This window comes from Mercurialis annua, linkage group LG3 (assembly GCF_937616625.2).
Source record: "Mercurialis annua linkage group LG3, ddMerAnnu1.2, whole genome shotgun sequence".
Lineage (NCBI taxonomy): Eukaryota > Viridiplantae > Streptophyta > Magnoliopsida > Malpighiales > Euphorbiaceae > Mercurialis > Mercurialis annua.
The window spans coordinates 3,137,382-3,149,675 of record NC_065572.1 but is presented as its reverse complement, the minus strand read 5'-3'; the positions used below and the strand labels follow the sequence as shown (position 1 = coordinate 3,149,675).

The window sequence follows — 12,294 nt, the reverse complement described above, 5'->3', positions numbered from 1 at the left end:
ATGCTATTGCTATGGTTATAGTTTCTCTCTTGCACAAATAGAATGAATGGCTGCAAATATGCAACGTAATCAATGGTGCTACACTCGAGTATATCATTACCAAACAGCAAATCTGTCAGTTCATAAGCTAAATCCAGCTATGACTCCACAATGTTTTATAAAACGAACTCTTTAACAAAAAAAAAACTAAATTCAAAAATACTGTGGATTATAATATCGATACAAAATACTTGGAGCCTTTAAGAACAAATAAAAAGGGACTAATTCCAAAAATTATATGGGAACTTTTAATTTCAGCAGTTTAAAATACAAACTACTATTAGTTTTAGAATTCAAAAGACCGAATAATTTTTTTAATATAAAAATACTGATGTCAATTGTTTTGACACCCAATATTATGACGTTCACATCAATATTTTTCAATTCGGTATTTCAAATTGCAAAATATTAATAGTTTTTCTCATATTGTCAAAAAAAAATGTTAAGATTTCAAATATGCTAAAGTTTATAATTTATTTTGCAATTAGAGAAAACTAATTGAATTATGACGAGATTGTATAGCTTGAAATGCATTAAAACCATCTTACAAAAAACAAAACCAAGCCATATCTCTGTTGAAATAGTCTTATTGTATCCTTGTGCACTTAGTTTCATTTCCACATCTCAGTAAGAAAGGGCAAAGCTATATGCACATAAACTAAAATGACTATATCAAAATGAATGGGGATTTGTATTATTTCAACAAAAAGAAAAATAAATTAAAATAAAATATACTTACTAGTTACTATGGCTATAAAATGTACCCAACAATACAAATCTACAAAGCTTTTGGTACAACAACTCTAACTTGGCACCCACCCATTAGCAAGTTCGAACAAATCTTGCTGCTAATTCTCTATCCGTAACAAACCCTTGATGCCACCACATGCACAACACTTCCCCCTACAACTCCTATCATACTCGTAAAATATAGCTTCATGTTACATAGCATCTGCCCAGCAGAGGAAAATTGCTGCCTGGATCTTCTTAGCTAATTCGGGCAACGGCCAGCAAAACTGGTTTCCCAAATTGAAAAGGATCATGCCAAGTACCTCAAAGAATCAATATATTCCCCGATATTTTACACAACCACGAGAATTCCATCATCACGAGCAAAGTCCAACCTCTGCGGCTGTGACCCATTTAAATTAGAGTCCGAAAATGGAGCAACCATTTGTTCTACAATAACCAAACAGGCACGGTTTAGCATGTTGCATGTTTAGCAATCAACATCAGTCATCAAAGCTTCTCGCATGGGAACCGCGTATTTTCTTTTCTAGAAATAATAAATACATAATTATTAATAAAGTTTGACTTCTTTACAATTTTTAAAATAATACGGAGAAGATCTTGCCAATTGAAACTAATGACCCATTATATAACTCAAGAAATATTAAAAAATAGAAAAGCAAAGATAAAGAGGTTCTTATATACAAATCATATAAAGATAACATCAGATTAATTACTCACCTCATTTTAAAAGTTGTTTAGAGTCACCTTACTCTGAATTGCAGGACTAGATCGTCAGGTTTCTTCCATATGTAAGCTTTCACCGTGGCTAAGCTCATTTCTGGGGATAGTATCTGGAAAATTCAGAATTTATCATTTAACAGGAGCAGAGGGCATCTGCAAGAATATTCTCAGATTTTTGGTTCAACATGGTTAGTCGGTTACAACCACCATTTATTGCAATTGACATTCATCGGGTGTGCGGCGCTAATATACAAGACCAAACTAGGCCAAATGTACTAATTGGACCCTCATGTTTGGTTCGGTTTTGAATTTGGACCCTAATGAACTTTTTTTACGATGGAGGTCCTTAACGTTATCAAATATTTATCCATTGGACCCTCCGAACCTAAAATGCCACGCTGTCCGTTAGTAGTTGTCCACCTCACTGCCAACATGTCATACTTAAATAAAAAACAATAAATTCGTTCATTTGGAGCTGATGTGTAATTAAAATAAAATATTTCCAATAAAAATTTAAAACATCAAGTAATCTTTTTATTTCACATATTAAATTTTAAAAATAATAAAACTGTAATATCACATTCTCTCTCATCACTGGAAACCCTAACTTCACTCTCTTTCCTAACTTTTCTATATCTCCACCTGTGTGTTTTTAGCTGTCGCCGCCTATGCTTTCAGCTCTAGCCGCCGCACTCGTTCTTTAAGATGCATCCATGGCATTCCTTTCAACTCTAGCTGCCGCCGTTCTCGACCTCAAAAAACCCCGATCTAGTTGTTCCCTCATAGCAGCGGTGGTGAATGGCGCAGTGGCGGATACAGCTGCAGTTCTCCTTATCTTTATTTTGTGAGTTAAAAATGGAGCGAATTTGAAGAAGTTGTTGGTGTGAAGTGTAGTTGGATTCAAAAGCAACTATGTAATCAAAGAAATTTAGAAAAAATCAAGAATTTGGAGCTGTTGATGTTAGTTTAATTCTTGATGGTTTTGTTTGGGTAATTTTTTTTGTATTGGTTTAATTCATGACCATAAGAGTCATTTATGCAAGAATTTATATGGATTTTTAGTGTATCTGAGAAATCTAAGCTTTCGATTGATTTTTCTGACGTAGCAAATTAGAAGGAAGAATATCAAAGGTGTTTCTGAAGGTGAAGGTAACAGCTACAGAGAAGACGATGGCGTTCCCATTTGAATTTTAAGGTTTTTTCTTTCAAAAAATTGTATGCAGCAACTAATAGTTTAGCAGACAACGTGGTGGTGGCTGTTGGAGTTTAAGGTGGTGGTGGCTATTGGAATTTAAGGTGGTGGTGGCTGTTGGTTGCCGGAAATTACATGATAGTGGAAAAGTTGATTTTATTTTTTGGGAAAGTTTTAGTTTGAGTTACTTTTAATTGATTAATATGTAATTTAAGAATTTTTATATAATAGTATTTTTGCCACGTTAGCGTTGAATGGACTGAGTTTTTTATTTTTATTTTAATTTGACACGTTGGCGCAGAGGTGGCAATACGTTAACGGACAGCGTGGCATTTTAGGTTCGGAGGGTCCTATTTGAAAAAATTTGATAACGTTGAGGACCTCCATCGTAAAAAAAAGTTCATTAGGGTCCAAATTCAAAACCGAACCAAACGTGACGTGAGGGTCCAATCAGTACATTTGGCCACCAAACTATATATGAATTTGTGTTACTTCGTTCTAACTTTTGTTTGAAAATATCAATTGCTGGAACACTGAGGCCATTGGTACTTTGGTCAAATCCAGCACAAAATAATGCATATATCCCTTATATTTGTACCTCTACAACCTAATCCAATTACCCGACTCGCTATTCACTAGGATTATTATTTCCCTTTCACTTATGGGCTCTTAGTCAAAATCCATAACATTTTTCAAGGCATTCCACAATTTCTAATCACTAAGATTATTATTTAACCTCTCAATTATGGGCTTAGTCAAAATTCATACCATTTTAGAAGGGAATACACAAAATAAATGCACACCCAAATACCTGATTGTTGCACATAATCTCTATTGAAGGCCTAAGTTTTTGCCATGGCTTCGCTCCGGATCTGTAAGATCCTTCTCCAACTGCTGAATGCTGCAACTGTCCTCCACCAAGTCCAGGAGCATAAGCCCCATCAGAACTACCGCTAGATGCTGGCTTATCAAGGAGCATCTTTTCTATGACATAATTGACAACCTGCATAAACATAGCAGTATAGCACTGTAAAATAGCCTTCAGCAGATTTGGTTTGGACGCATTGAAACTCTCATAAAATACATTTAAACATGTATACATTAAAAACTCATTTCTTGTTCTCATACAGAATTTTCTTTCCTTAAATACCTTAAACAGACTTACTTTATGTATTCTCAGTATGCGAGGTGCACTCAATTTGCCTTGTGAGTGCATATTGAAAGTCGACTCTTCAGTTGCTTGTAGATAAAAACTGCACCTGTAGATATTAAACAATTTTGAGTTGATGATAAGCACAGTAACATCAAAGTGTTTAAAGAAAACCCAAGTTGAGAAGAAGTATAAATTATAAATATATCTAATAATCTAGGAAAAATTCAAAGAACCGGAAAGAAAACAGCCTACAACGATACACCGTTTAACAAAAGCATGTTTTTCTACGGCTCGCAAATAAAGAGCTCATCAAGCGAAACAAAATAACAAAGAACTAAGGTCAAAACACTACTTGCTATGTTCTCTTTGAGGAATGCGATTATTCAACACGCAATCTAAGCACCACCATGGGAAGTCCTTCTCATCTTCAGTTCCATCTAAATCAGTAACTTTCTTTCTCCAAGGTCCTCCTTGAGAGCCTTCAGTAATTATTGAGGGAGGGGAAACAGTTGAAAATTCAAAAGGAGGATACACCATGAAGTCATTTTCAGCACTACCATCCACCTCAACTTTGGAATGAGCGAGACTTCTAGGAGCAATATCTTTCCCAGGTAAAACATCCCCATTAACTGAACTGTGAGGTCCAAGTCTTTGCCTTCTTTTGGACAACCAATGAGCCAACAGGCCTTTGAGGGTTTCACGAGCTAGATTAATCTGTGGGTTGTAGATGCAATAGATGAAGCTGATTAACAAACTTAAAGGTAAGTACTTTAAAATCAATAAGTTGTAATTTAGTAAATAACTAACCTTATCATCCTCAGGTTTCCCAGATATGTTAAGGTCAGCTGAATACATCTCAGCATGAAAGCATTGTGGTGTTTCCAAATGAACAGACAAGCTCCCAAGCCTTGTATCCACAGTAAACCACGCAGGAATGCTTACCTAGAGCATCAAGAAATACAACAGTGAAATTTAATTTTAAAATTCAAGAAATCTAATCTGTTGAAAAAACTACTCATCTTGCATACCATTTCAAATAATTGTTCCTTTTTCTCTTCAAAGGGAACCTGTAAAAATATTAAAACAAAAGTATGAAACATTATTGAATGTAAAAAATGGAACTTGAATAAATTTTACATGCATACCCACACAGCAAGAAAAATGAACCGTATTACAGGTGAAACTACTTTACAGCATCAAGAAGAGAGATTGTTCCATGCTGATAAGATAATGGTCTCATTTATATGGAAAAAGACTAATAAATAAAAAGAGATGCAACCTTTCCATAGTCCTCAACTACAACACCCCTTGTGATCTCCCATAACTTCACTGAACCGGCAGTATCCTATCAAACAGGCACAGCACATAAATTCAATAAAACTCCATTTTCGCATCTTAACACAGTGGAGTAAATTTATACCTTAGTCAAGACATGCCTTCGATTATTTAAAATTTCATGCTGCACTATTGCTGGAGTTCCAGGTACACTTAATGTTGGTTCTTTGTATACAGGAACCTGCAAAATGTCAAGAAATATATAAATAAGAAATAAAATGATAGAAATATTGAATTTTCTGAAACAAATTTTAGGCAAGTCAAAACATATCAGAACTAGAGAAAATTGTTATCAAGAGTATATAAATGATAGATCATGACATAAAAGATAAAAGAAGTGTTAACACGAGCTTATAATGATACGAAGAAGATCAATACAAGCACTGTGTGGAAAACACTTTTGTCACCACATGCCTAAGAGTGTAAGAGTGGAAAAACAAAGATATAAGTAATAAGGCACCAAGTGCAAGGAAACATGCATCATAAATATGACTTCAGGTGAACTTTTCGCAATAACTACTACTTACTGGCATAGATCCTTCTAAGGAAATCCTAGCCCTTGAAAAAGACAGGTTACCAGCTAAGAATGAGCCCCCTCTTTGAAAGACCTTTTGAGGATTGCATCCTTCAGCAGGCCATCTATCGACAGAAGAATCTGTTGTTGCAACCCATATACTATCATCATGCAATGCTAATTGCAAAATGGGATGTTCCTTCGTGCAAAGCAAAAGACTCTCTCTTGTCGCCAAGTCCGTCAAATATAACTGAGGCATAAAAAGAATTGGGTATCGTGAATTTGAAAATTCAAAGCTCAAGCAAAAGAAACATAAGAAAACTAGGGGAGATCTTATGAAAAAATACAAGGGAAACCGTGGAAGATTTGATTAGTTAGGAATGAAAGAAAATATACTTACAGAAGAATCTCTCCCACCACTATAAACATGACTAAACGTCGGGGTGCTGGCAAGTGCCCAAACGGAATCTGTATGCACAGCATATGAATGCACACAACGTTGCTGACCAAGGTCCCATAGTCTATGAAAATGCAAAAAAAAAAAAGGCGAGTCCTTAAGCAATTTGATGATAGTAGTAAGGACAAATGGAACACAGGAAAAAATGGGAAAGAGAGGAAATTGTTCTAAACCTGATCATAGAATCTGAAGATCCTGATAAGCAAAACCTGCAAGAATAAATTTGAAAATCAATTGCTAAAATAACACAATAAACAAACAAAATAAGCTTACCTAAGCTACCTAATCAAATTAAACCGGTGGGCAATTGATCAAATTCCAGAAAACACCCAGCAACACCCCATTAACTACAGTAAGATGTTAAACACAACACCAATTGCGAGTACTTTCTGTTAAAAGGCCTTCATAATAATAGATATATCAATAAACATGGAAGCATAGACACGCATAATATGACTCTTCTTGCTCCCCCTTTCCACACTATAACAATCCTCCACCCTCTCCCTTCGCACTGTTGGCTAAATATACCACGTCCTTTAAATGGCAAGTATGTCCATAATTATTTGACATCCAAAAGCCCTTCTCAATTATTCAAAAAAAGGACCTTCTCAAGCATCAATTCTCATGAACGCTCGATCCAGTGTAGCATATAAAAATGGTAATTTTCCTTCTTCGTCAACATAAAATTGAAACAAAACAAAAAAAATATTCTAAATGGACCCCTTCAACAAACTAACAAAGATATATTTGATTAAGCTGAATACACATTTAACAAACCTGCCAGTGGAATCCAAAAGCAGAGCTCTGATATTATCAGTATGCCCCCTTAGCTTCATAGCCTTTGAACCAGTTCTTGGATCCCATACACGAACGACCTATACCAATAAAGACAAACAAAATATTCTAAGGCAATAAGCTACCGTCCCATTTTAAATTCCAAAACAAGCTACAGAAATGAATTTGCAACATACATCAAGTGCAAACCAGCACAGAGAAACCATTAAACCATAAATATACCTTCTCAGTTCCACCAGAAACAAGAATAGTTCCACTATCATTCATTCCAAGTGCATAAACTGATTCCTTATGGCCTTTGGCGGCTATTGGTACATATCCATGGGACTGGGACGTATGCGCAGATATACTGTTGCTTGAACTAATGGTGCGTAAACTTGTCATGGGCAATGAATTACTAGATCCATTGACACTATTTGAATCATCTTCTACTGCATCGTTTGACTTTGAGATCGGCGCAAGCGCGGCTTCAAGATCCCATAAGAAAACCTCCCCACCAAGGCCACCAGAGGCAACAATATTGCTCTAAAATGCAAGACACTAGAAGAGGATCAAAAAGTGATACTGAAAAACATATAGAAGTCAGATTTCATAATTCCAGGCATGATTTTTGTCAAATAATGTGGTAGATCATGTGCCAGGATGCATGACAGGACACTTTCAGCCATGATGTCAAAAATCCAAAAAAACATTGACTTAGAAATTACATTTTTTTCAGCCGCTGCAAGACAAGTAACATAGTCAGAGTGCTGACGAATAGTCTTCGTACAAGTTCCATCAGATGAGCAATTCCATGTCTGGTGTATCACAGAAAACATTCAAACGAACAAATCAATCAAGAGAACAACCAAAGACACATAAATAAAAAAAATATAGAGATCAACAGACCTTGAGGGTGGCATCTGAAGAGCAGGAAACAAGTGTATTATCACCAACAACAACGACATCATTTACCTGCATGGCCAAAAAAATCATTAAACAGCGTCTCAAGCGTCAGCATAAAAGTACCCAATGCATGTACAAGAAATTACATAAAGATAAAGATTTCTAAAAGGCTGCATTTGATGCTTGCTCAGAAACATTGAGCAAGTTTTTGCATGACTCCTTTTCTCCTTCCTTTTAACTGTCATAAGTGGTGCATTAGATAATAAGGCACAACATGCACTATGACGAAAAACAACCAACACAGACTCTCTCCTAGTCTCCTTCAATTTCCTAGATAATTATTAAAACTCAATTTGTTGAATTTAGTCAACAACTGTGAACCATGAACCAGATCCATAATAGCTAACTCATTTAGTTATGAAGACATTGGCACAAGGCAATAGAATGTACCCAATCAACATGTGACTCAAAAGTTGCTGAGCAAGTGGCAGAATCATCACCCAGCACCCATCTCTTCAGTGTTCCATCACGACTTCCAGTGAAGAGGTAATCAGAACCATCATAAACAGATGACTTTAACACAGCCAGGCAATTTACGCCAGCGCAATGCTGCAAATAGAAACCAAACCAAATAACGTTAGTATCTTAACCATGTTAGCATCGTAACTATATTCAAGAAATGCCTATTATGTAAACAAAAATAAGAAAAGTTTCTTTGAGAAAATAAGCTCAACAATTGAGAGAGAAGCCTGTCCCAGCAACTAAAACAAAGTTTAGCTCGCACCAATTGTTATTCTGAAGACTCTGAACTCCAAATAAAATCCATCAGTAGAAGCAGAAAAATGAAAAGCTTTCAACTGAACAAAGAGCAGTAGCATTTATCATCTAACTATAACATAATCATTTGGACTTTAATACTCACAACGACAAGGCAAACAAACTCAGCAAAACCAAGCACATGCATTCTAGTATAAGGGTTTATCCTGATAGGTAAAAAAACAAACGTACACAACTAGTAATTTTTCCAGGATACTTAAGAGTAACTTGTTGAATATCCTCGTAGAGGGGCCCCAAATTGAGGGGGACATAAGGCTTCAAACAAAGACGAAGGAACAATACAAGTTCGTGTATATTAATTAATAATTAGTAGCCAGGGGGGGTAATAAACAATAAAATGTTTAAAACAGATCACTTAATTTGCTATACTAGATAAGTAGATATAGAGATGAGATTACTGTACTATCATATAAAAACTATACAAAGTAGAACTTGTGCATACTCATAAGAATTAGACACTAGCAAAAGATGCGGTGAGTTGCAAAATATAAATGTGAATAATTATGCAAACTAAATCATAGACAAATATGTTGATATTACATACACCAATCATCCAATTCAGGCATTTTATTACTTCATCGAAAGAAATATGCTGAGTCGCTGACAAGCGAACAATCTTCCCAACACCCTAGCTCCAAATCAATAATTAATAATTTATTACTATAACAGCCGGAAATACTAACAGCACAGGTTCTCACTAAATGTATTACCTAACTATAAATAATTGAAAACATAAACATTAAGTAAGTCACTAGCTGACTTCAAATGCTTCAGGCCAGGTCAAAAGACGGGCAACATAAATCCGAAAAGTACAACAATGACTCACCTGTGTATCTTCAGCATCACTAAGTACATATGTAAGCCTCTTCTCTTTGCGCGGGCGAACAGAATTCGATGTGTTCCCTGCACTACCGACACGGTGCATTGCAAACAATCCTAAAGTAAAATAAAACATGCTGTAAGTAAACAGTTTAGCTTAAATTGTTTAATGACCCGTTATTTAACTAAATTGTCTAACTAATGCCATGTAGTCCAATACAAAAATCCTCATAGAATTCAGAAACTACAACCACTATTGAACTTGAACCCACAAGGAGTGTACTCCGTAAAATACTCCCTACGTTTTCTTTTAGTTGTTGCTTTTAGAAACTTTTATCTGACTTTTACAATTGTTATCCAAAATTAATCTTATTATTAAATCACTGCATTAAATAGTAATTCAATTTTCAAAGCTAAATTCCTCCATAGCAACTTTCTTAATATTAGCAATTTACCTTAAAACGACAACTAAATAAAAACGTAATGAGCAGTAATTAACAGAACATTACCATCGGTAATTAAACACTTCAAACCTTTTAAGTTTTGACACACTAACTGTCAACGCTAAATTTTAAACAAATAAAAAACCTAAAATTCAGTCCAATCTAATAATCTATCACAGACCTAAATAACATATAATCAGGATTCGTTATTAAAAAAAATAACGAGAGAAAATACATGCGATAATAAACAATAATCAAGTAGCGGATACTGATTAATGCACGAAACATAATAAATATAATTAAAAAAAAACGATCGTAACAATGAAAAAACATAAAATTAAACGGCGAATTGCAGCGGTAACTTACAGCGAGCTGACGGAGATGAATTCAAGCGGCGGTTGAATCTGATGACCGGAGATTGAGATTATTGATGTTAGAAACCCTAACGGAATGGAATCGGAGAAAATTTGAGATTAATTTTGTGTTGAGTTTTGATTTTGTTTCAATGATTTAGATGAAGAATAGAGGAGAGGGGAGATTTGGAAAAAATATTTAAAGGGAAAAAAAATACTATAAAAAACAGACTTTTTGTTGTTTGTTTTGATGAGTGTATATCTCTATCTAAAAAAAATGGACGGGAAAGTGAAAGTCAAAGGTAAGCAGCTAAAGCTTAGCCCAAGGCTTTGTGATTATGAAATTAAATCGTTGGTGTGCCTACCTGTCACCACGACGTCGTTTTTGGGCTTTTTTTTTTTTATGTTTTTTGGATTTAAAAAAAAATTGAACAAGTGTTTCGAGAATGTGTTGTGGTGCTATTGTAATTTTATGAATTCATGGTTCACCACTCTCATCTCTTGAATTAATAAACTCTAGAAGCCAATATAATAAAATTTTATGCAATACTCGGTCATGAGAATTGTTGTAATAATGTTTAAAATTCTAATTGTATTAGGATTATATCGTGGAGTATTTAATGAAGGATAATATTATTATATTTGGTTAATTAGGAAGTATAATGCAATTAGAATTTATATTTTTAATGTTATATAAATTATTTATTCACTATAAATACTCTTCTTTGTTTATTTTTTTGTATTATACAAAAGAATCGAACTGTAAATTAAACACTCATATGAATAAGGAAAAAAATGAGTTGTATGTAATATGAGTAAAATAATTTTTTTAGGGTAAGTAATATAAGTTAATTTCAATCAGTTTTTGTAAAATGTTAAGCATTTTGTGGATTTATTTTCTAAAAACATATCTATTAAAGATGATCTCTATTTGGTGATTCTCCATCAATTTCGATTTTTTCGACTGTGAATATAAATTTTAATGCTGAACTACGTAAATTTTTTATATTATTTATTTATTTTACTATATTATTATTTGTTAATCAAATTCATATTTTTTTGTGAAATTTGTGGATAGATATTACATATATTGACTTTCGCATGTGTGGAAGAAATCTTCACCACTTTATATATTTACCAATTAATACTTATTTGTGGAAAACAAAAATTAATACTTAAACAAATTTAAAATCACCAAACACTTAAATTAATAAATTATTTAGAAATATTGCAACAAGCTTGAGTTGATATCCGCACGTGGTTGCACTTGCAGTAATAGAGGTCGTTGGAGACTCATTGAGCCCGCCATCATCAGTTGGGCTGTATTCACTGCAAATTAAGCTGAGCCCACTTATTTCTTTTAATTACGAGCTTGCTAACCCTGTCCATGAGTTGTGGGCTTTTGCAAGACTTTAGACCTGCAAATCTGAATATAGAGCTCAGTAGATCTGCTCATGGATCTGGGTATCCGTACGGCCCGCTCGTCTTGAGCCGGGGTTGGACAGTAAATTTCTGCTCTAATTTCAGCCCAAACTCGAGTCCGTGAAAATAGTTCGCTATTTTATGGACAAATTCAGAATTTTATTTTTTTGAAATTCTTCATGTAAACCTGAAAATGTTTGAACTGACTTTCATATATAGAATGTAAAGGTCGGATTTGTATAGCATTACAAGTCATATCAAACTCGGATCGGATTTGAATTTACATAAAAATATTAAAACCCGGTAGCTAGTAGTAGAATATTTTTAAGCTAAACTAAATTAAAACAATATATTTATATAAAGTTAAATTATAAAAGTTAACTAATAAAATACAATTTTCTTATGATTTTTGTACTAGATAAATGAAATTACAATAATTATACTATGTTTAGTTTATAGAATATGCAAAAAAACATAATAGATAGTTCATATGGAATTGCTATTTCTCGTTTTGCTTCATATTTAAATAAGTGATTGTAATTTTAAAGAATAATTATTTTATAATTTCTATAAACTA

General features: G+C 34.0%; 1 protein-coding gene across 1 annotated transcript; it reads right to left on the bottom strand.

Moving 5' to 3' along the window:
• Positions 1-1,509: 1,509 nt before the first annotated feature.
• On the bottom strand, positions 1,510-10,592 carry LOC126673338 (uncharacterized). The gene is made up of 18 exons (XM_050367438.2): positions 10,309-10,592; positions 9,507-9,616; positions 8,294-8,452; positions 7,847-7,912; positions 7,666-7,755; positions 7,181-7,483; positions 6,941-7,038; positions 6,337-6,372; positions 6,107-6,227; positions 5,720-5,956; positions 5,278-5,373; positions 5,137-5,202; positions 4,886-4,924; positions 4,665-4,799; positions 4,210-4,571; positions 3,870-3,963; positions 3,516-3,707; positions 1,510-1,622 (listed from the first exon to the last, which is right to left on the bottom strand). Exons 2-18 carry the CDS (start codon positions 9,603-9,605, stop codon positions 1,533-1,535), a joined length of 2,283 nt encoding a protein of 760 aa, XP_050223395.1. The 5' UTR covers positions 9,606-9,616; positions 10,309-10,592; the 3' UTR covers positions 1,510-1,532.
• Between the last annotated feature and the right edge of the window lie 1,702 nt (positions 10,593-12,294).